Source organism: Limanda limanda, chromosome 21 (assembly GCF_963576545.1).
Source record: "Limanda limanda chromosome 21, fLimLim1.1, whole genome shotgun sequence".
In the NCBI taxonomy this organism is placed as follows: Eukaryota; Metazoa; Chordata; class Actinopteri; order Pleuronectiformes; family Pleuronectidae; genus Limanda; species Limanda limanda.
Window position 1 is genome coordinate 2,309,613 of NC_083656.1, and position 24,806 is coordinate 2,334,418.

The following is a 24,806-nucleotide window of genomic DNA, read 5'->3' on the forward strand; positions in this document are numbered from 1 at the left end:
GACAGATCACAGTTCTGAAATTTGAGGAAGAAGAACGAAGAATATTGACGATAATAAGAAGTATGGGGAATAATAATATATGTTGTAACTGTCTGCTAAAAACCATGGGGTGGAATTAATAAAGAGCCGTGGGACATCAGTTGAGAAACTCTGTGTCGTGTTTGGATTACATATGTGCATGCATTACAATACTTCATACATAAGCATCATAAATTATTTTAATCAGCTTACAATTCTCCTTGAAGACAGTTTCTTCTTCTGTATCTCTAGGCAACAACGTACAGTAAATCAGGGATTATTGCAAATTGACATTGTTTATTTTTCTCATAATACTGTGTGGTTCTCTTCGTGGTGGAAAACGAGTGTCACTGATGAAGTTTTAATGTATTATGTAATTGATGTAGTTGACGTGTTTAACCTGTGGGGGCAGTGTTGCACTGTGGCTGCGGAGGAAACAGTTAGAGAGGAAGAAGAAGGAGAAGGAGAAGAGTTTAACCTGTGGTTGGCGCGCTGCTGTTTGTTGTTGTTTGTTGTTGTTTAGTCGTGCACTCGGCTGACAGGTACAGTAACAACACGTTAATTTGACTTTTATCAAAGTGTTCGATTCCTTCATTACATTATTTGGGTTGTGTGCGGCCGCTCCACAGTGAGCTAGCTGTCAGTTAGCATCCTCCAGGGCTAGCAGGCACTGGAGCTACCTAGCCTGCTAGCATGTAATAACGGTACCAGAGCTGCAGAGAGGAGGGTTCGAGTCCTAGGCCTTTCAAAGGACCCGTGGAGACAAACAGTCATGGGCTCAGTGGAGGGGGTTTGTGATGATAAGCTAACAGGGCTAATGTGTTAGCTTCTCCTCTCTGTGCACAACATAGGAGTCTAACAGCAGATATTCAGTCAAATGACCTGAGAGGACTTCAACAAGTTCCATTCATCCTCTCTGGCCTGTTTCAGGATCATTATTGTCTCTGTGAATGTGTACATGGATCTGCAAATATGTATTTAGAGTGTGTGTGTGTAGACAGATTAGAAAATATGTACAAATACGTATTCAGAATCTGTGTGTGTGTGTATTTGGATTTGAAGATGTGTAAAGAAAATCTCTTCAAATATGTATTCAGATAAGTGTATTTATATATGTAAATGTGTAGAGAAATCTGTGAATACACACATGGAGATTAATGGATGAAAAGTCCTCAGGCTGCCTCTCACTCTGCTCGAGAGACATATTCAGTTTATTAATATAGTTTGACGAAGAAAAGCTCCTCCAGTTGAGAAACTGAAACCAGTCATAAGGATCTGTGCTTGAGCATAATCTCAAATAGTTCATTAATGGTCAAAATTACTGTTGAGTCGTTTTCTATTGATCGATTTATTGTTGCAGCCGAAAAAAGTCTTTAATTTAACTGTTCAAACTTGTGTCGTCCTTTCAGCTGCCGGAGTCATGAGCGAGTACAGGATCCATCACGATGTGGACCAGCTGCTCAGCCTGCTTCATGTCCGAGGAGGTGATGGAGCAGAGGGCTACATAGACTTACTGCAGAAACACAGGACTCCCTATGTCACCACCACGGTCTCCTCTCACAGCGCCAAGGTGGGTGACACGACTGGTGGCCAACACACAGTTGAACGAGTTGCCCTGGCAGGAGTTGTTGCCTCTAACTGCTGGGGGAAGAAATTAAGAGACTTTAAACCATGAAAATAATTAGTGATATGTTGCGGGAGGCGTCGTTCTCAAGTTAAAATTAAGCAGGTTTATTCAGAGGTCACAGGTCAGGAAACTGCGGTGTCTAGCAAATGATCATGCATGGTCCACTGATCCTGAACAGGAAAAATGGCGCTGAGGCAGAGTACGCACAAAGCTTATATATTGATACTGGGCATGACAGAGGTTCTTCTTGGATTGGGATTGGTCGGATCTCGTCGGGTCGTCCTCCTGGCGTCGTTGGGTCCTCCTCCTGGCGTTGCGTGATGACGTGCACGCTGAGTCGCGGTTACTAGAGTTCATGAGCATATTGCCTCGGTGTGTGTGCTTATTTTATGTATGTGTGTGTACTGATGTGTGGGACGTACCATGCACAGGAGAGGATGTCTCAGAACTAATATAATGAAGTGATTCATGAAGCCAGAGGTTTGAAAACCTGTTATCTGTCCGCTATGGCAGACTCCCTTTTTAAGGAGTATGAAACATTCTGAGGTTGAGAAGCAGGAGAAGAACTATGTGTTATGTTTGTGTGTTTACGCTATGTGTATCTGACTACACGTTAAAGTGTGTGTATGTGTGTGAACAGTGGTGTATTGTCAATAGATACGTGAAAGTAAGTCTGTTTCTTACTATAGAAATGTCTTCTTACCAGCTGTTGTGTTGTCTTCAGGTCAAATTAGCAGAGTTCTCTAAAACCCCCGAGGACTTCTTGAGGAAGTATGAGGAGCTCAAGTCCAAAAACGTCCGTATTCTCGACCCTTTGGTTTATCTGCTCTCCAAATTCTGCGAGGATAAAGAGGTAACAAATCCTTAACGAGCTGATAATTACATGGTTTTGTCTGTTATCACTTGATTCTTGCATTTATCTATTTTACCCATTGGGTCCAAGAATGTGACATAATTGTGTTTTCATATGAAAGATGATCACATCTTTACGAATGCTCTCTGTACCCAGATGCTCCAGTCGCTGCAGAAGAATGCCAAAGAGAGGGCGGAGTCATCAGCAAACACGACGTCAACCACCACCACCAGTTACTCTCTGCCTCAGACCAGCACCAAGATGTCCATGCAGGAGCTGGATGAGCTGCGAAAGAAGCTCGGCAACGTGACGGCCAGCTCCACCGCTCCTCTGGTGAGTCTGACCCAGATCCACAGGGTCGGGTGGGCCCATGAAAACAAGACACACATTGAAGTGCTGCTTGTAATGACCACATCTGTCTTTGTGATGGTTGCCTGCAGCCTGCGGAGGTCACACGGAAGATGCTGAGGGACAAACACAACAAGAAGAACCCCACCCAGCCCAACCCAGTGTTTCCTAACTGGGTGTACGACCGTCCTGCTCTGCTCGGAGACTTCATCATCAGCGACGCACCAGCAGGAGATCCTCCGGTGCCCATCGGTAAATCCATCTATAAAACAAGCTTCAGATTCATCTCTGCTCTGCTAAGCTTAAATACAGAGTTTGTTCAAAAGCTTTCTTGAACAGATTCCATCAAATCTCTGTTTGTTATCCATATTACTGGTGTTGATAATGGTTTTAATAATCTGCCGTCAGGTACCATGCCCATGGCCACTCAGGAACTAGCTCTGGTGGAGGATCTGCTGTTTGTCCTGATTGGAGTTGATGGGCAGTACATTACAGCTCAGCCTGTGCTGGGGAGGCAGAACCGCTCCTTCATTGTTGACTCGACACTGGACATGTCCATCAAAGAGCTGGTTAACAGAATATTACCAGTCGCGTCGTATTACTCCACAATAACCCGGTGGGTCACTCCGGCTCTACTTCCTCTTCAGTGTGTGATTGTCACAGGAAGAAGAAGAAGTGTTGAATGGCGGCGTCTTTGTGCTTCAGGTTCATCGAGGAGAAGTCGTCCTTTGAGTACGGCCAGGTGAACCACGCCCTGACAGCGGCGATGAGGACCCTGATGAAGGAGTATCTGATTCTGGTCACTCAGCTGGAGCATCTCCAGCGGCAGGGCCTGCTGTCCCTGCAGAAGCTCTGGTTCTACATCCAGCCCACCATGAGAACCATGGAGATTCTGGCCTGTATCGGTATGAAAGTGAACATGAGAGCAGACATTTCTAACCAGGTTCAATATGAACCCACATGGGCTATGAAGCTCATGTGGAAAAGAAGAAATCATTTTTTTAACATACAAAGTATTTCTTATCAGCAGATAAATCATTTCTTTCATCTTCAGGGTTTCCCCCAGTGCTGTATAGGCCTGGCGGGTCGCCAGGCTTTACTCCCCCCCCCCCCGCCAGGCTAAGCGTCGCATGTTTTTTTTATTTAAAAAAAAAAAAAAAATCCGTCACTCGCGCACATCAACACTTCACTTCCTCATTGAGCCCCGATCCCCAAGCAACCATCCTATTGGTCCAAACAGTCACATGTCCCACCCAGACGCCTTCACTGACCCTCGGACATCAGAACGCTCCTTCAACACAGTGTTTTACTGAACATACGTCAAAACCGAACATAAACATAAACCTAGTCCGTTACACGATTAGGCTGCAGCTATTTGGTTTTATTTATTTAAAAATAGGGTACTTCTTATTTCATACATTTTCCACAAATATGAGGAGGACTCAAATAGCCCTACAAAGTTCTGTGTTTAATTTATTTCAAAATAGGCCGACACTTGCCTGTGTATTTTGTTTGTTATTTTGTTGCTTGTCTGTTTGAGTAGCTGGCTGAAAGCAAAGAAGTAGTACGCTTATCTTTTATTGGTAACCAAACTGTTACGGTTCATTGTTTCTGAAATAAGAGGCCTGACTGCTACGTTCACAGCAAACTTGAATTTTTTTAAATATTAAGTAGGGCTGCCACTAACGACTATTTTTCTATCGATTAATCTGACGACTATTTTATCGATTAGTCGATTAATCTAAACGATTAATTTTCCTCCAAAAAAATAAAATTGACCATTTCAATTCAGTTAATTGTATTTTGATAACAACAAACTGTATGTCACCATATAATGCAGCACAAAACAAAATGTAAACAAAGGCTCAAATATTAAAGTGCAAAACTGTAGGTTTAAACTAGCAACTCCAACGTGATAAAAATAAATAAAAAAGAGGGCTTATAAGTTAAGTCAGCAGTGCAACTCAAAAAGATATCAAAGTATCTATTTAACCCCTTATCAAAATAAAAAAGTTAGCTGTGCATATTAACCTGTTTTGCACATTAATATTGTCTGATGGACATACATGTATATTTAGTCCTTGTTGGTGAACAGCAGCTGCTCATTCTCACCACTGGGGGACAGTCTGAACCAGGTTGAGAGAGATGAATGTCAGACATTATAACGCAAACCTGTTTTTTCACAAGTGTATTAAGAACCATTTATGCTTAATATTTCAGAAATATGAAATAACCATCGTCTATTATTTCCACAGCGTCCTCAGTGGATAAAGGAGAGTGTATGGGCGGCTTGACACTGAGCCTCCTCCACGACCGAACCTTCAACTTCACTGGAGACAGCCAGGCTCAGGAGCTGTGTCTCTACCTCACTAAAGCAGCCAGCGTTCCTTACTTTGAGATACTGGAGAAGTGGATCTACAGAGGCATCATCAAGGACCCATACAGGTGCAGCTAAACCCCACGATACAAACTACAAGCTCAAAGGTTCACGCTGCCTATAGTTTCTGTTGGATTTGAAATCTGTCTTATCCTTGTTGTTGTGCTCGCAGTGAGTTCATGGTGGAAGAACATGAGCTGCAGAAAGAGAAGATTCAGGAGGACTACAACGACAAGTACTGGGATCAGAGATACACCATCGTCCAGCATCGCATTCCCTCATTTCTACAGAAAATGGCCGACAAAATATTAAGCACAGGTACAACAAAAGTACACAAAACGAAGTGTACCCTAAAGGGTCCTTCTGAGATTACAAGGGTTTATTTATTGTTTTCGTTCTCTGATTTATATTTTAGGAAAGTATCTGAACGTGGTGCGTGAGTGCGGCCGCGACGTGACGTGTCCTGATGCAAAGGAGGTGCTGTACACTCTGAAGGAGAGGGCGTATGTGGAGCAGATCGAGAAAGCTTACAACTACGCCAGCAAAGTCCTGCTGGACTTCCTCATGGAAGAGAAGGAGCTGGTTTCACGACTCAGGTAAAGTCCAAATGTTTTGTCCTGGGTGGAGTCACAGGAAAGATGAGAGAGAGGAAGAGATGCTGCTTTAGTCTCATGGACTCACTCTGACATGTTCACTCTCACCTCTGGCCCCTCTGTCCAGATTTCAGTCCATGTCTGAAAGCTCTGCTGTGACTGTAAAACTGTGGCTGTGTTTTGACTCAGGTCCATCAAGCACTACTTCTTGATGGACAAAGGCGACTTCTTCGTGCACTTCATGGACCTGACGGAGGAGGAGCTGAAGAAGCCTGTGGACGACATCGTCCCCCCGCGACTCGAGGCCCTGCTGGAGCTCGCTCTGAGGATGAGCACGGCCAACACGGACCCCTTCAAAGACGACCTGAAGGTGGGGGAAGTCTTCTGGGCTTTATGTTCATTTCATTTTCATGGTCAGAGTTAGAGGGACAGCATTGTAACGGAGTCAGTCCATACATCTTCCTTTGGTCACACACTCATCTCAGGATGCTGTTCATTATTTGCGCCTCATAACATTTGGATTTTCTCTTTCCACAGATTGACTTAATGCCTCATGATGTTATCACGCAGCTGCTGCGGGTGTTGGCCATCGAGACCAAACAAGAAAGGTCGATCATCAATGCCGACTCAACGGAGACGGGCCTGAGCGGCCTGGAGGCCTTCTCCTTCGACTATATTGTCAAGTGGCCACTGTCCCTCATCATCAACAGGTTATTACAGATTTTATCTTAAGGTTTCTGTCACTTTAGCTGCGACTCAACCACGTGAAATTCAAAAATGGCTCCACAATGTTAATAAGTAATTTCCAGCATTGAATCATTCAGTGTGTGAAATGCGTGATCTTTGCATTTGTGTTAACTTTACAGGAAAGCTCTGACGAGGTATCAGATGTTGTTCAGACACATCTTTTATTGTAAACATGTGGAGAGGCTGCTGTGCAATGTCTGGATTAGCAACAAGGATTTCAGGAAGTACACGTTGCATTCAGCCAAATGGTGAGTTCTCAATGGAACTTTATATTTAAATAATAGAAATTATTGAAACAAGCAAAACGTCCTCATGCTCTTTGTTCAAACTGCCTGTTTGCAGGTTTTCTACTGCATTTGCTCTTCGCCAGCGGATGTTAAACTTTGTGCAGAACATTCAGTACTACATGATGTTTGAAGTGATGGAGCCCACCTGGCACATCATGGAGACTAACTTGAAAACTGTGAGTGGAAGCGAAGGATCTCCTGTCCCAATGTGTCGGGAAACTCGTGACTTGGTTTTCAGTTTGGTGTCGGGACACTTACAGAAAACGTTCTTCTCCTCCAGGCGTCAAACATCGATGACGTGCTCTGCCATCACACCAGCTTCCTGGACAACTGCCTGAAGGACTGCATGCTGACCAACCCCGAGCTGCTGCGCATCTTCTCCAAACTCATGTCTGTCTGCGTCATGTTCACAAACTGCATGCAGGTGAGTTGAGCTGAGGATGTAGAAGAGATTAACTTATCATGTCTGTGTTCTGTAAACTAGATTTTTATAGAAATGTAATATAAAACCTGTAAATGGAACCAGCTGCTTGTCTTGTTTTGCAGCGGTTCACTCAGTTAGAACGTCTCTCTATGGAGAGGGAGAGCAGGGACAGGCCTCCGACTCAGAGCCCCCCCGCTGAGGAGGCTGAGAAAAAACGAGTGACCATAAAGGTATTTTACTAAACAACCATCGCTATGAACTTCACCCCCTTAAATAAACTGATACTTGTACAAGTAAACTGTGTACTTTCAGAAACATGAACCAGAAAGTATTCAAACAATCAGCAGCTGGCAGCTGAGCTAAATTACACAAATCTGAATACTTAAGTTATTGGGATATTTTAGTTTCTCCTTTTTCAATGAATTTCTAAAGCAACTACTTTCTGTCCATGGGGCATTGAGTTGAGCTTGAGGAAGTGGAGGCATCTGAGTATTTTAACGTTATATTTTTCTTCAGCTTTTAGCCGAGCACGTCGACGCCCTCCAGGCCGACACAGGCTTCGAAGCGAAGATCAGAGAGTTTGATTCTAACTTCAGCACGTTGCTGCTCGACCTGCTGGACAAGCTGAGCATCTACAGCACCAACGACTGTGAACACAGCATGATCAGCATCATCTACAGGTCAGAGAGAAACCACACACCTAGGGTCATTTGAATGGATTAAAGGATATATACAGCCTCTTTTGTTTTACAATCAACAAAATACTTCCATCTTTGTTCTTATCAGCTCCACGTGATCATAAATATCGTAACGTTGGCAGCAGCAGATCAGATCACTTGACACTAATCAATGTTAATTCTGTGAGTAACTCGATAACAAGCAACATTAAACTTGAATGTCGTTGGATTAAAGTGCGCAGCCAAAGATCCTAAATGAGCGAGGATCCCCCACTCTGTCACGACGCTGTACAGACAGAGAGGACGGAGAGTTTCTGTAGTTTAACACTTGATAAAAGGTGAACGATCAATATTGTGTTTTGCGCCCCCACATGGCCAAACAACTCCCTTAATGCAGCTTGAGGGTTCAAAAATATCCACAATCGAGTTTACAGTGAATTCATTTTGTCCGGATTAACAAATACACTTCACAGGAACTCTGTTGCTCTATATCTATATCTGTAAAACGCACCTTGCCTTTGTGTCCACGATGAAAAGACTCATCGATATGTAAATGTCTCACAGGCTGGATTTCAATGGATTCTACACGGAGCGTCTGGAGAAGATGGCCATCGAACGCAGTCAGAAAGCTGCAGTGTAGCATGTTCCGCTCACGTGTTCCGAGCGTCACTCAGCGAGACAGATGTCCTGTCCTCACGTCTTCCATCTGCTGCAGCTACCGCCCAGATGTTTACTGTTCCATGAAACATGATTAAGAGTTCTATGTCCTCATGTTTGCAGCATCGTATCAAAGCTTGTTCGCCAGCCCGTTGTACCTGTACAGTTGTGTGTGTTTGTTTTTGCACATTAAAACAAGAGTTTACTGAATGAAGTTTGGACTCAAGGATTTATTTGTTGGATTTGATTGTTGCTCAGAGACACCACGAGCAGATGTAAACTGAATTACTGAAGATAAATACATGTAATATGAGTATTTTATTATTAATGTGATGTTTAACAAGTCCTGTTAATTCATTCATTTTGGAAGATTGTGAGTTAATGGATGAAAAATGTGATTGAAAGAAAATCCAGTTAACATATAAACATGCTCCTGCTTGTTTGTAGCAAAAACAATGTCTTAAATTTATCATTATTTAATTAGACGTGATTAAAACGATTAATACACTTCTGCAAAGTTGTGGAACTGCTTTAACTGACACTGGAGAAGAGTATGGATCAATAAAACCTAATTCAGCACCTGAAATGTTGTTATAATAATAAATATAATAACGATAATTACTGGGAATTCTGAAATCCCTCTACAACAATATCTTTTGTAAAAATACAGATGAGCTGCGGTGACCGAGCAGAGAGCTTCATCCCGGGCAGAGGGAGAATATGAGGTCGCTGTGGTTCACATGGGGTAAAACCACTTAGTTATTAATATTCATCCTTTTTATAGTTGCTTAATTTACAAAGTGAGAATTCTACTGTTATTAATGACGAGTTATTAGTTCATAAGTTGTATTTAAAGATTTAATCTCTCGTGTAGAACTGAAGGAAAAGACTCTTATTTAATAGATAATAGATAATTAGTGATGAATCAGTACTTTTAACGATTTAAGCTCAGTTCTTTATGTGATCAGCTTTTTAAAAAGTCTTGACCATCAGTTACTTCAGTTACAGAATCGTTAAAATACTTAAAAAATGTTTAAACTGTGTTTTTATTTCAATAAACACGACACTGTAAAAGCTGCAGTTCTGTGATCTGACCTCATGTAAGATTCATGCATGTCAGATTCTGTCCTTTTTCTTTTTGCCCTTTTAAACTTCAAATTTTTTGAAATATATAAGTATAAGTATCCTTATATGATTGTAAACCTGACGTTTGGTTCATTGAATATATATAATATATATAATAATGTATAATACCCAGGGACTACAGATGAAAATTTGATTATAGCTAACTCTGGTACTGCTAAGGAGCTGTGCATTGTTCCTATCAAATGAAAATAAATATAACTTTGCAGAAATACAGACTATGTACAACTGTTTGTGCAGAGTAAGTGTGCAACATTGAATTATGTGCAAAACAGAATAAAAATATAATGCTAGGATACAAATGCAATTTCTGCCCTTTATTGTTTGGCAGAACTAAATTGATGCATCAACGTTCTATGGGAAGCGAGCTGGTGGACTTCAAACCAGGGTTCCACTGTCGAAAGCGATGACAGCTGTCTCAGTGACAGTGACAAGAGCAATGAGGACTACAGACCTACACCAGATTTTCTGCACAAAAGATTCAGGCCTGAAATTGCATATTGTGTTCTAAAGAGACCAAAACTACTGACTATTTGTTTCTGACGCACAATTGAATGTGTTTTGCTTTCAAGAATATAATCTGTTTTATAGAAAATTTGGAGGTAAATGTTAACGTCAATCTTATGATCATTCGGGACAAATATCATATCCTCACCATAGCCTTCCTTCAGTGTTTTCATGCACTTTTGAAATGTAAGGAAAATGGACATAATGTTAAAACAACATGTATACATGTCATGGTCCTTGCTGTTTTGTACCTTCCCTCCTTGTTTAAATCCCTTGCTCCCTTGTTTCCTGTTTCCTTGCTCCCTGTCTCGTTTTGTAAATTTCGAATATTAAGTCAAGTCATTAATGTCCTATAATGTCAAGAGTTTTAACAATTTTAAAATCTGACAAAAATTTTGAACAGACACATTTTTAGATCAATGCAGTCTTTTCCAAATTGTAAGGGCCAGGTTGTATTCAAATGTATAAAGTTCAATGTTCAAAGTTCACCTGTGCCTCAGACTGTTTTCTTCTTGCGAACAAGGGGATACCAGCCCCTTGGGACTGTGCAGCAAAATTATTATGCTGTATTTGAAATACTGTGATGATGGAACAGCAATGATTGTACAGAAACATATTTTGTTATTCAATTTCAGGCAAAAGCAGCATCAATATAATAATCTACAGAGACTGGAAAAAGACTGGTTATGCCCCATTATATATATATATATATATATATATATATATATATATATATATATATATATATATATATTATATATCTATTGTATATGCTATATTGAAATTAAAAATCTCCACTTAATTTAGCATCTGTATGACAGCCAAAAACACAAATAATACTGTTTTTATATACTTGCAAATTAATTCAGGCGATAAGGGCTTAAAAATCACACAGCAGCTCCAGGTTAAAGGAATCAATACGCGTAAAAAGCACTGTTGAGCCATTTTGCGATGCCCATTGAAAATTCCTCCAGAATACATACATTTTCACCACTTTCTAACTTTTTTCAAATTTTGGTAAGAATTTGAGCATGTTAAAGCCCTCAAAGTCAATTCATTTGCCTGAATAATAATAATAAATATAAAATAAGACTTCAAAGGATTCAAATTCTTTGTTGTCAGTTGTCTTTAATGTCACAGTGTCTGATTCCTGTAATGTCTTAGATGCAAAAGTGACGATTTATACGATCTGAAAAGAAAAAAAAGAGTGTTTTTGACCTGAACAGATCTATTGTCTGCATATAGTGACAGGGATAGCACCACCTACTGCCAAAAGAAGGTAAGCCTCGTTTTAAAACTAAATTTCATTTAGATAACATCTTCACCATGGGGTCAATGTGAACACGTTCCAGGGGTCTCGGGGGTCACCGTTAAGCCATTGTGCGTAGCCCATTGAAAATTCCTCCAGAATACGTAAATTTTCACCACTTTCTAACTTTCTGCAAATTTTGGTAAGAATTTGAGCATGTTAAAGCCATCAAAAAGCCAGTTCATTTGCCTGAATAATAATAATCCTCACAATTTCAATAGGGCCTCACCTTTCAGTGCCTGTCAGTGCTCGGGCCCTATATGATAATTTGATAATATTAACTGCTTCCTGCAGGGTCCAGAGCCTGTTGCGATAGAGAGAGAAAGTTCCTTTGCTGAAGGTTCACATTGAGTCCCCTTTAATAAATGTCCAAATGTCTTAGAAAAGAAAGATCACGGTTATGAAATCACTAATGAAGTTTTAATGTATTAAAGAATGGATGTAGTTGACGTGTTTATCTTGTGGGGGCGGTGTTGCGAAGTCTACAGTTTCTGCTCGGGCGGCCTCTCACTCTGCTAGAGAGACATATTCAGTCTATTTACATGTTTGACGAAAGAAAAGCTCCTCCAGTTGAGAAACTGAAACCAGTCATAAGGAACTTGTGATGTTCTGTCATTTTAGTGCTATATTCGGTCTCTTTGTGTTTTCTGCTTTTTGTTTTATTTTGTAGTCTTGTGTTCCTTGGGTGTTGTCTCTGTCTTCACTTCCTGTCTGGGTGATTGTCTTCCCAAATCCTCATGTGTTGCACCTGTGGTTAATCACCCCTGCCTTCCTCATTTTGTATTGTCATGGAAATGTCTCAATAGTCAAGCACAAGTAATTGCAATTGTTCTTTCTGGAAGTTTAATTCTACATCTGCAGATAGGCATCTGCAGATGGGAATCACCGTAAAAAACTATGGCAAAGATTTCATACAATGAGCAATGACAAACAAGAGACACAGCACTTTTATACATTTCCAAGCTCCTCCTGGAGAGGAACACACGTTATCGATTAACCTCTTTGATCATTAGAAATAGGTGATCAGTATCCTGTCTTCTGCTCTGTCTCAGGCCCCTTGAGTGAAACATCTATATTCAAAGATCTCTTATCAATGTCATGTCACGTCATTGTTAGGTGACCCTGTGAGTGACGAAATCATTGCTAGGTGACCATGTGAGTGAGGAAGTCATATAACATCAGTTGCTTGAGCAACACTCTGATATGTAAGGGAATCCATTTGCTCATCTTTCTATACATTAAAGTAGTTCCTTCCATAAATTAATGCCCAAATGGTAGAATTGCCACCACAACTCCCCCCTTTGAGACTTTAAGGCTCAATACCCTCTTTACAATTTTAAATCATCTCATGATCCTGATATGTAAGAGTCCAGGATTGATTAGTTTCAGGAAGTGGAACATATTGTCCAATCATAGACTTAAGGAGGGAAGTTACCATAGTCTTAACACAAGGAACAATAAAACATGTCAACAACACTAATACACAAAATGAAATCAGAATAGGCGTCGAAAATTTCAACAATACATTTTTCCAACCGTTAGAGTTAACCATGACCCCCAATTCCATCCTTCAGGAATTTGAGAGTCTTTGCTCTTCTCCTCGAACAATAGGTCATTTAAATGGGAAAATATATGCGTCATATTATCAGAAATGTCCGCTATGTATGTGTAGCAATCTGTTATTTCTTTTATGCTCGAGTTGTTTTGGCTTGTTCTCCACAGCAGTCCATCTGTAGCTGCTCTGTAAACTCAGAATTCTTTTTCTTTTTCTTACTGTTCAAGAGTTTTTCAGCATGGGTGGCATGTAACTCCCAAGCGATGCAGTTTGTTTGCACCACCTCACTAATCTCCGGTCTGATGCCGGTTGATGAAGCGATCCCTCAAGTGAGCTTCCCACGTGGTGATAAGATTCTGCCCCCCCATGGCATTCGGCCTCTCGAGGCCACTATTTGCAGTTGGAACACTGAGAGCCTCTTCGGGTGCGGTTCGGAGTGTGAGCTACCGACCACGGAGTGCTATAGGCTGGAGGGCTGTCTTTCCTCTCTGCCGCAGGGAGGTCGAGGTCTGGGTAAAGTTGAGAGACGGCTGGAACTGCCGCTTGCGCTGTCTGCAGCGGTGACGGCTGAGCGCTCGGCTGGTCCCCATGCAGCACCGCTGCCGGGTGTGGTCTCCCCTTTGGCAGAGCTGAGTCGAGATCAGGATCTAAGTGGAGAAACTGACACTTGGAGACAACATCAGTCCCTAATTTCTATTTAATTTATTTAATCTATATCTCTTTTATTTATCTATTTTTTTAAATTTGAGTTTTGATTTGAGATTATTTTCTTTTATATTTAGCTATGATAAACCCAATTCTATCTCTCACGTAGTTACTTTTCCTAATAGGATGTTTTAGAAAACCTCTTTCCCCCTTTTTCTTTTTTTTTATAAATGTTAACTTATTTTGTTTAAAACATTTTTAAATACCCTCAGTGCATCACAATACTTTTAGAGAAATATCATTCAAATATCTAGACACACACTTCTCTCTAGTACTATTCTCCAGGTATTAAATACTTGAGAATACTATTACTATTTTATGATAATAGTTATAAATTATAATTATCATGAAACTCGATGTCAGAGCTCAATCTTAAAGGTGGGTTTAAATTAATAAACACTCCAAATATGTATATATACGTAGTTAAACCCGTTAACTTTTTTGATGTTTTTTCTAAAAGATCCCAAAAACCTGTTAAACCCAGTTAACAATATTATTGGTTCCAAACCCTGAAGCTTCTCTGATTTCTACACCGGTTTCCAAAACCTTGCCATGCAAGCACGTCTGCTCCTCACTTTGATGAAATGAGTGAATCCCCTAACCTAATAAACCCAGTTTATTTGTCCTTGACCCTTTTCTGAAGATCGAAACCAGAATTTTACTCACCAGAAAGAAACTGTTTGCTTGTCGTGCTCGGTCTGCTTAGATTACTTCAGTGAGAGGGCCTCCCTTCTCTTCAGCATCCAGTTCTCACTTCTCCAAACTGTTTAGGGAGGTTGAGGTAAGAGTCTCTTAGACTCTTTTGTGCACTATTTACCTTCAGCTTTGAGACCTAGAACGTCCTCTCACATGAGTAATCCTGCCGACAACGCCAGATTGTCATGGAATTTTCTCAATAGTCAAGCACAAGTCATTACAATTGTTCTTTCTGGAAGTTTAATTCTACATCTGCAGATAGGCATCTGCAGATGGGCATCACTGTACAAAACCATGGCAATGATTTCATACAATGAGCAATGACAAACAAGAGACACAGCACTTTTATACATTTCCAAGCTCCTCCTGGAGAGGAACACATGTTATCGATTAACCTCTTTGATCATTAGAAATAGGTGATCAGTATCATGTCTTCTGCTCTCTCAGGCCCCTTGAGTGAAACATCTATATTCAAAGATCTCTTATCAATGTTTTACAACCCACTCACATCCCCTGTCATGTCACGTCATTGATAGGTGACCCTGTGAGTGAGGAAGTCATATAACATCAGTTGCTTAAGCAACAGTCTGATATGTAAGGGAATCCATTTGCTCATCTTTCTATACATTAAAGTAGTTCCTTCCATAAATCAATGCCCAAATGGTAAAATTGCCACCACAGTATTTAAGCCTCTCTGTTGCCCTTTGTCCCTTGTCGGGTTGTACTCGTTTCTACACGTGGTCATAACGGTGAGTCTTGTTCTGCTGTCTCGTCCAGCTTCTTTCCATGTTTTTCAGTGCGCCTTGTCGCCAGTAGTTATCTGTTTGTGTTGCTGTTTTTGTCTTTGTAAAAGACTTTTATTATATTAAATTCCCTTTTATTTATAATCTCTGCATCCTGGGTCCATCTCTCCCTCAACTTACCGTAACAGAACTGTGCTTAAAAATAATCTCAAATAATTCATTAATGATCAAAATTACTGTTGAGTCGTTTTCTACTGATCGATTTGTTGTTGCAGCCGAAAAAAGTCTTTAATTTAACTGTTCAAACTTGTGTCATCCTTTCAGCTGCCGGAGTCATGAGCGAGTTCAGGATCCATCACGATGTGGACCAGCTGCTCAGCCTGCTTCATGTCCGAGGAGGTGATGGAGCAGAGGGCTACATAGACTTACTGCAGAAACACAGGACTCCCTATGTCACCACCACGGTCTCCTCTCACAGCGCCAAGGTGGGTGACACGACTGGTGGCCAACACACAGTTGAACGAGTTGCCCTGGCAGGAGTTGTTGCTGCTAACTGCTGGGGGCAGAAATTAAGAGACTTTAAACCATGAAAATAATTAGTGATATGTGAAAGTAAATCTGTTTCTTACTGTAGAAATGTCTTCTTACCAGCTGTTGTGTTGTCTTCAGGTCAAATTAGCAGAGTTCTCTAAAACCCCCGAGGACTTCTTGAGGAAGTATGAGGAGCTCAAGTCCAAAAACGTCCGTATTCTCGACCCTTTGGTTTATCTGCTCTCCAAATTCTGCGAGGATAAAGAGGTAACAAATCCTTAACGAGCTGATAATTACATGGTTTTGTCTGTTATCACTTGATTCTTGCATTTATCTGTTTTACCCATTGGCTTCACGAATGTGACATAATTGTGTTTTCATATGAAAGATGATCACATCTTTACGAATGCTCTCTGTACCCAGATGCTCCAGTCGCTGCAGAAGAATGCCAAAGAGAGGGCGGAGTCATCAGCAAACACGACTTCAACCACCACCACCAGTTACTCTCTGCCTCAGACCAGCACCAAGATGTCCATGCAGGAGCTGGATGAGCTGCGAAAGAAGCTCGGCAACGTGACGGCCAGCTCCACCGCTCCTCTGGTGAGTCTGACCCAGATCCACAGGGTCGGGTGGGCCCATGAAAACAAGACACACATTGAAGTGCTGCTTGTAATGACCACATCTGTCTTTGTGATGGTTGCCTGCAGCCTGCGGAGGTCACACGGAAGATGCTGAGGGACAAACACAACAAGAAGAACCCCACCCAGCCCAACCCAGTGTTTCCTAACTGGGTGTACGACCGTCCTGCTCTGCTCGGAGACTTCATCATCAGCGACGCACCAGCAGGAGATCCTCCGGTGCCCATCGGTAAATCCATCTATAAAACAAGCTTCAGATTCATCTCTGCTCTGCTCAGCTTAAATACAGAGTTTGTTCAAAAGCTTTCTTGAACAGATTCCATCAAATCTCTGTTTGTTATCCCTATTACTGGTGTTGATAATGGTTTTAATAATCTGCCGTCAGGTACCATGCCCATGGCCACTCAGGAACTAGCTCTGGTGGAGGATCTGCTGTTTGTCCTGATTGGAGTTGATGGGCAGTACATTACAGCTCAGCCTGTGCTGGGGAGGCAGAACCGCTCCTTCATTGTTGACTCGACACTGGACATGTCCATCAAAGAGCTGGTTAACAGAATATTACCAGTCGCGTCGTATTACTCCACAATAACCCGGTGGGTCACTCCGGCTCTACTTCCTCTTCAGTGTGTGATTGTCACAGGAGAAGAAGAAGTGTTGAATGGCGGCGTCTTTGTGCTTCAGGTTCATCGAGGAGAAGTCGTCCTTTGAGTACGGCCAGGTGAACCACGCCCTGACAGCGGCGATGAGTACCCTGATGAAGGAGTATCTGATTCTGGTCACTCAGCTGGAGCATCTCCAGCGGCAGGGCCTGCTGTCCCTGCAGAAGCTCTGGTTCTACATCCAGCCCACCATGAGAACCATGGAGATTCTGGCCTGTATCGGTATAAAAGTGAACATGAGAGCAGACATTTCTAACCAGGTTCAATATGAACCCACATGGGCTATGAAGCTAATGTGGAAAAGAAGTAATCATTTTTTTAACATACAAAGTATTTCTTATCAGCAGATAAATCATTTCTTTAATCTTGATGGTTAATTTCATCTTGAGTAGACTGTAAAAACACTCGAGACACTTATTTTATAGATTTTTGTGAAACCCAACCTGTTTTGCACGTTAATATTGTCTGACGGACATACCTGTATATTTATACCTTGTTGGTGAACAGCAGCTGCTCATTCTCACCACTGGGGGACAGTCTGAGCCAGGTTGAGAGAGATGAATGTCAGACATTAGAACGCTAACCTGTTCTTTCACAAGTGTATTAAAAACCATCTATCGCTCAATATTTCAAGAATATCAAATAACCGTTGTCTATTATTTCCACAGCGTCCTCAGTGGATAAAGGAGAGTGTATGGGCGGCTTGACACTGAGCCTCCTCCACGACCGAACCTTCAACTTCACTGGAGACAGCCAGGCTCAGGAGCTGTGTCTCTACCTCACTAAAGCAGCCAGCGTTCCTTACTTTGAGATACTGGAGAAGTGGATTTACAGAGGCATCATCAAGGACCCGTACAGGTGCAGCTAAACCCCACGATTCAAACTACAAGCTCAAAGGTTCACGCTGCCTTTTGTTTCTGTTGGATTTGAAATCTGTCTTATCCGTGTTGTTGTGCTCGCAGTGAGTTCATGGTGGAAGAACATGAGCTGCAGAAAGAGAAGATTCAGGAGGACTACAACGACACGTACCGGGATCAGAGATACACCATCGTCCAGCATCGCATTCCCTTATTTCTACAGAAAATGGCCGACAAAATATTAAGCACAGGTAAACAAAAGTACACAAAACATGTGTACCCTGAAGGGTCCTTCCGAGATTACAAAGGTTTATTGTCTCTGTTGTGCAATAATGGTTAGGAGTGATACCATAAGCTGGTGTGCCTTTAGGCGTTCAATAAATTTGGTTATCAAAATAAAAAATAAAACATTAATATTTAAAATATTAATATTAAATCATAACTTTAGTTTGACTAAGTTATCGCGGGGCACCACCCTTCACAGAAGGGAAAAGATAGCCAATTTATTGATTAAGATCAGTCTCATTTAGATCTCGTTCAATTAGAAATCTTAATATTTACTATTAAAGATTATATAATGAACAGTTAAGGTTTATAGAGTTCTTGACAGTGTAACGGTTGGCAAACTTCACTTATGCAACATTAATGAAAGGACAAGGTTAAAAGAAAACATTTATTATAAACATAATAAGTATAAAAACACCAATTACTAAACAAAATACTAGATAACAAAGATGTGTGTGTGATTGTGTGTGTGGGGGGGATCTCTGGTAGCTAACAAAGAGAGTCACACCTTCCTATGGTCTTTTAAGATAGTCTTTAAGATAGAAGGCCCCCTTCTTCTGCAGAAGTGGTTTTACGACATGCAGTGGGGGTCTGAGCTAATGAGGTGAGGAGATATGCGTCTGTGTGGATGTTAAACAGATATCTGAAAGGGTCAGAGAAATCCTGTGAGGAGTGTATCTAACATTTAACTTTCATTTTACTTGTAACCACAATAACACCACATATATCAAACTTATAAACACCACACAGAATCAAATAAACAGTCTTGCTTAGCGTAGTTTAATTATTAAGCCCAGTAGGTTACCAGTCCTTGAACAGGGAGAAAGTTGCTGTGCGGTTCGCCGTTCGTCCTGGCTTTTGAAGTCTCTGGTTCGTGTGGTCTCTGCTTCCGCGGATCTGTTGAGCTCTCGCTTGTTGAATTCCTTACCTGCAGGATATCGAATCGCTGCAAGGAGAATGGTAGAGCTTGAAGGGCGAGGAGATTTCCTTGAAGATGAGCTGAAAGCTCGACCTTTGCCCTCCGGTTGTTGGATAGAGAAGATGCCAGGCAGGAGCAGCCCGGCCCTCTCCTAGGCGGTGCAGGAGAGGAGAGGCTGGACAGCCTGCTGTCCTTGAAGAGTTGAAGAAAAGAGAGCTGGAGCGGCCTTCGGCCCTCAGAGGGAATGGAGCAAAGAGGAAGAGTTGGGGGAGGCCTGCTCTTAAATAGGCCCAGTGACCCCCAGGTCATATGAACAGAGTGACCAATTGGAGTTGACTTTTGCGGCTTTTAACACCTATGTGTGACGATGTCCAGAACAGAAGCGACCTGTGGCCCCCTGGGAGACTGAGTTCCTTGAATGTCTCAGAACAATGGAACATGTGTCCTCTTTGGAGATTGAGTTCGCTCCAGCACATGCGGCCATGTGGTTTCAAGTTTTGTCTACACATTTAGGCCGAAAAGGAGGCCTGTAGTTGCACAAAAACATTGCCCAACATCTCCGTTCTCTGATTTATATTTTAGGAAAGTATCTGAACGTGGTGCGTGAGTGCCGCCGCGACGTGACGTGGCCTGATGCGAAGGAGGTGCTGTACACTCTGAAGGAAAGGGCGTATGAGGAGCAGATCGAGAAAGCTTACAACTACGCCAGCAAGGTCCTGCTGGACTTCCTCATGGAAGAGAAGGAGCTGGTTTCACGACTCAGGTAAAGTCCAAATGTTTTGTCCTGGGTGGAGTCACAGGAAAGATGAGAGAGAGGAAGAGATGCTGCTTTAGTCTCTCATGGACTCACTCTGACATGTTCACTCTCACCTCTGGCCCCTCTGTCCAGATTTCAGTCCATGTCTGAAAGCTCTGCTCTGACTGTAAAACTGTGGCTGTGTTTTGACTCAGGTCCATCAAGCACTACTTCTTGATGGACAAAGGCGACTTCTTCGTGCACTTCATGGACCTGACGGAGGAAGAGCTGAAGAAGCCTGTGGACGACATCGTCCCCCCGCGACTCGAGGCCCTGCTGGAGCTCGCTCTGAGGATGAGCACGGCCAACACGGACCCCTTCAAAGACGACCTGAAGGTGGGGGAAGTCTTCTGGGCTTTATGTTCATTTCATTTTCATGGTCAGAGTTAGAGGGACAGCATTGTAAATAATGAATCTTAACCTACAATGTTCAGTAGCACAAGGAAAGCTGCTATATTTCGACCAAATTACCTTCTCGTCACTAACGGAGTCAGTCCAGTCGTCTTCCTTTGGTCACACACTCATCTCAGGATCCTGTTCATTATTTGCGCCTCATAACATTTGGATTTTCTCTTTCCACAGATTGACTTAATGCCTCATGACGTTATCACGCAGCTGCTGCGGGTGTTGGCCATCAAGCCCAAACAAGAAAGGTCGATCATCAATGCCGACTCGACGGAGACGGGCCTGAGCGGCCTGGAGGCCTTCTCCTTCGACTATATTGTCAAGTGGCCGCTCTCGCTCATCATCAACAGGTTTTTACAGATTTTATCTTAAGGTTTCTGTCACTTCAGCTGCGATTCAACCACGTAAAGTTCAAAGATGGCTTCACTATTTTAATAAAAGTGATTTCCGGCCTTGAATCATTCAGTGTGTGACATGCGTGATATTTTCACTTATGTTCTAATTCTTCAGGAAAGCTCTGACGAAGTACCAGATGTTGTTCAGACACATCTTTTATTGTAAACATGTGGAGAGGCTGCTGTGCAATGTTTGGATTAGCAACAAGGATTTCAGGAAGTACACGTTGCATTCAGCCAAATGGTGAGTTCTCAATGGAACTTTATATTTAAATAATAGAAATTATTGAAACAAGCAAAACGTCCTCATGCTCTTTGTTCAAACTGCCTGTTTGCAGGTTTTCTACTGCATTTGCTCTTCGCCAGCGGATGTTGAACTTTGTGCAGAACATCGAATACTACATGATGTTTGAAGTAATGGAGCCCACCTGGCACATCATGGAGACCAACTTGAAAACTGTGAGTGGAAGCGAAGGATCTCCTGTCCCAACATGTCGGGAAACTTGTGACTTGGTTTTCAGTTTGGTGTCGGGACACTTACAGAAAACGTTCTTCTCCTCCAGGCGTCAAACATCGATGACGTGCTCTGCCATCACACCAGCTTCCTGGACAACTGCCTGAAGGACTGCATGCTGACCAACCCCGAGCTGCTGCGCATCTTCTCCAAACTCATGTCTGTATGCGTCATGTTCACAAACTGCATGCAGGTGAGTTGACCTGAGGATGTAGAAGAGATTAACTTATCATGTCTGTGTTCTTTAAACTCGATTTTTATAAAAGTGTCATATAAAACCTGTAAATGGAACCAGCTGCTCTTCTTGTTTTGCAGCGGTTCACTCAGTTAGAACGTCTCTCTATGGAGAGGGAGAGCAGGGACAGGCCTCCGACTCAGAGCCCCCCCGCTGAGGAGGCTGAGAAGAAGCGAGTCACCACAAAGGTATTTTACTAAACAACCATCACTATGACCTTCATCCCCTTAAGTGCACTGTGTACTTTCAGTAACATGAACATCAAAACCAGAAAGTATTCAACCAATCAACAGCTGGCACCTGAGCTAAATTACGCATATCTGAATACTGAAGTCATTTGGATATTTTATCATTTATTTTTCAATGATTTCTCAAGCAACTACTTGGCTTCTAAATATTTTACCATTATATTTGTCTTCACTTGCTGCTTCAGCTTTTAGCCGAGCACGTCGACACCCTCCAGTCCGACGCAGGCTTTGAAGCAACCATCAGAGAGTTTGATTCTAACTTCAGCACGTTGCTGCTCAACCTACTGGACAAGCTGAGCATCTACAGCACCAACGACTGTGAACACAGCATGATCAGCATCATCTACAGGTCAGAGAGAAACCACACACCTAGGGTCATTTTAATGGATTAAAGGATATACAGCCTCTTGTTTCACAATCAACAAAATACTTCCATCTTTGTTCTTATCAGCTCGACGTGATCATAAATACTGTAACGTTGGCAGCAGCAGATCAGATCACTTGACACTAATCGATGTTAATTCTGTGAGTAACTCGATAACAAGCAACATTAAACTTGAATGTCGTGGATTAAAGTGCGCAGCCAAAGATCCTAAATGAGCGAGGATCCCCCACTCTGTCCCGACGCTGTACAGACACAGAGGACGGAGAGTTTCTGTAGTTTAACACTTGATAAAAGGTGAACGATCAATATTGTGTTTTGCGCCCCCACATGGCCAAACAACTCCCTTAATGCAGCTTGAGGGTTCAAAAATATCCACAATCGAGTTTACAGTGAATTCATTTTGACCGGATTAACAAATACACCTAACAGGAACTCTGTTGCTCTATATTTATATCTGTAAAACGCACTTTGCCTTTGTATCCACGATGAAAAGACTCATCGATATGTAAATGTCTCACAGGCTGGATTTCAATGGATTCTACACGGAGCGTCTGGAGAAAATGGCCAATGAGCGCAGTCAGAAAGCTGCAGTGTAGCATGTTCCGCTCACGTGTTCCGAGCGTCACTCAGCGAGACAGACGTCCTGTCCTCACGCCTTCCATCTGCTGCAGCTACCGCCCAGATGTTTACTGTTGTTCCATGAAACATGATGAAGAGTTTGTTGTACCTGTACAGTCGTGTGCAGTGGCGTTTCAACACTAGGGCACTGCCCCACCAGATGGCGCTGGTGTGCAGAAAGCTAAATACTGCATATCTGAACTTTGTGGCAAAAATATATTTTGTTTTATTTTATATGCAAAGTAGCATGAATGTGTGTGTGAATAAACGAGACTCACAAGCATTATAGTCTTGTTTTGGAGTCATTTGATTCGTGTGTGTTTCTGTCTGTGTGCTTGCTTTGTGAAACGCTTCCCTCTTGCCGTACTTCTCTGCTGTGGGCACAACAGGGCAAGCGTCAGACCTGTGCCATGGGAGCACCAATCAGCGTGAACCACACAGACCTCAGTTAACATGGGAGAGTGGTGATTGTTCAGATGGGCCCCACGACGTCTCCCAGCAAGCTACTCGACTCCAGCGTCAGCGTCACCCGGAAACAGGCTGACGCTCCGGTTCGGCGTCACCTGAGCTAACGGGCTACCCTCGTCAGTGGACACCACCCGGGTCTGTGGACATAAGATATCGAATTGAATGTTAAGTTATTTCACTCGCCAACCCATTTGACTTGACTACGTTACACAGATTATTTTTCTGCAGAAATCAACTGAAACGTGAGTATTTATAATAGTACTATATTCAGTTTTTTACATCGTTAATCTTACCCACCACCTATTTCCTAAACTGAAATGATTATAATCTGATGAACTTTGAAGTAATAAACTTATTTTTACCATGTAAAAGTCTGTTAAGGAGTTAACATGGCACATGTATGACTTTCTATATCTGTTTATTTTTGTTGGATGTTCCTCTAGGATGTCCAACATGAGACAACTGGAATCCAACCAGAGTCATCACTTCAACACTGACTCCAGGTACAGACATGTTTTCATAACTTACAAACAATCAAAGTAAAGTATTGCACATAATACATAATGTATTAAATAATATATGCAATACTAATAATGTGAATGAGCTCCATACATTACATTCATTGTCTTGGTAGTGCACAGTTTAATCCAAAACCATATTCAAAATCAGTAGTTGAATATCCACAGAAAATAAGGATACAAGCTTTGTTCATAAGTATCACTTCCTCGACAATATTGCCATACTTTTATGTTTCCTATCATTTGATTAGGTACGGACGAGCCTGAAGGACACAGCTGTGCTGACCGTGTTCTGTCTCTTATGGCAAAGAAGAAAAATAAAACACTGGGTTCTTATCTAAAGTGTATCAAATCAGAAAGCAAAAGATAAACATTGTTCTAATAAGTGTTCATTTGAATATATAATTTAGAATGAATATAGAAATTAACTCTATTATCCATGACACTTAGCAATGATTGCCAAAACAGTTGCAGGTCATCTGCACAACTGGTGCAGGTCATCATGTTGACCAGCCTGAAGCTTCCGATCCCACCATGTTGCTGCTGAGGACATCAGGGGCTGCAGTGCTTCATCTAATGAGAAGAAGAAACTCAATTTAAAGGAATGTTTTGTGTTGTGTATGTTCCAGCAAAGACTGGTTCTTACAGTTTATTCTATGTTCAGCAGGTGGAAGCACCACAGATTTAAGACAGAACCGATGTACTGGGCTCTGGGTTTGTACCCTCATGGTTGAATGCACATATTGTAAGTCGCTTTGGATAAAAGCATCAGCTAAAAGAAATGTAATGTACTGAAAGAAACGAAACATTGTACAAATAGATAAAATGTATTTCTACCTCATCTTTAATATTCAAGGTGATAATCTCCCACAGAGCTGTTGAAAACAGTCCACATCAAGTCTCCACTTCTCTCAGAGAGAAATCATAATTATGTAATAGAACTGTTTACAACACTGGTGTGTGGAGATTATAATCTTCTCTAAACTGTCTAATTTACATGTAGCGTATTGATATTAACTTAATTTATTGAAATTAAAATCAAGTCCCAACCAAACACACGACTCTAGTA

General features: G+C 41.9%; 2 protein-coding genes across 2 annotated transcripts; both read left to right on the forward strand.

Annotated features, from left to right (window-relative positions):
* The first annotated feature begins 471 nt into the window (after positions 1–471).
* On the forward strand, positions 472–8,822 carry LOC133027676 (gamma-tubulin complex component 2-like). The gene is made up of 18 exons (XM_061094750.1): positions 472–560; positions 1,428–1,588; positions 2,370–2,498; positions 2,655–2,831; positions 2,939–3,098; positions 3,255–3,462; positions 3,552–3,751; positions 5,102–5,291; positions 5,396–5,541; positions 5,639–5,819; positions 6,006–6,186; positions 6,354–6,526; positions 6,683–6,811; positions 6,906–7,026; positions 7,131–7,274; positions 7,397–7,504; positions 7,791–7,954; positions 8,516–8,822. Exons 2-18 carry the CDS (start codon positions 1,439–1,441, stop codon positions 8,589–8,591), a joined length of 2,637 nt encoding a protein of 878 aa, XP_060950733.1. The 5' UTR covers positions 472–560; positions 1,428–1,438; the 3' UTR covers positions 8,592–8,822.
* Positions 8,823–15,601: 6,779 nt separating this feature from the next.
* LOC133027905 (gamma-tubulin complex component 2-like) lies at positions 15,602–22,846 on the forward strand. Its single transcript, XM_061095070.1, has 17 exons — positions 15,602–15,751; positions 15,936–16,064; positions 16,221–16,397; positions 16,505–16,664; positions 16,821–17,028; positions 17,117–17,316; positions 17,763–17,952; positions 18,057–18,202; positions 19,738–19,918; positions 20,107–20,287; positions 20,534–20,706; positions 20,867–20,995; positions 21,090–21,210; positions 21,315–21,458; positions 21,581–21,688; positions 21,934–22,097; positions 22,654–22,846. Exons 1-17 carry the CDS (start codon positions 15,602–15,604, stop codon positions 22,727–22,729), a joined length of 2,637 nt encoding a protein of 878 aa, XP_060951053.1. The 3' UTR covers positions 22,730–22,846.
* Positions 22,847–24,806: the final 1,960 nt, after the last annotated feature.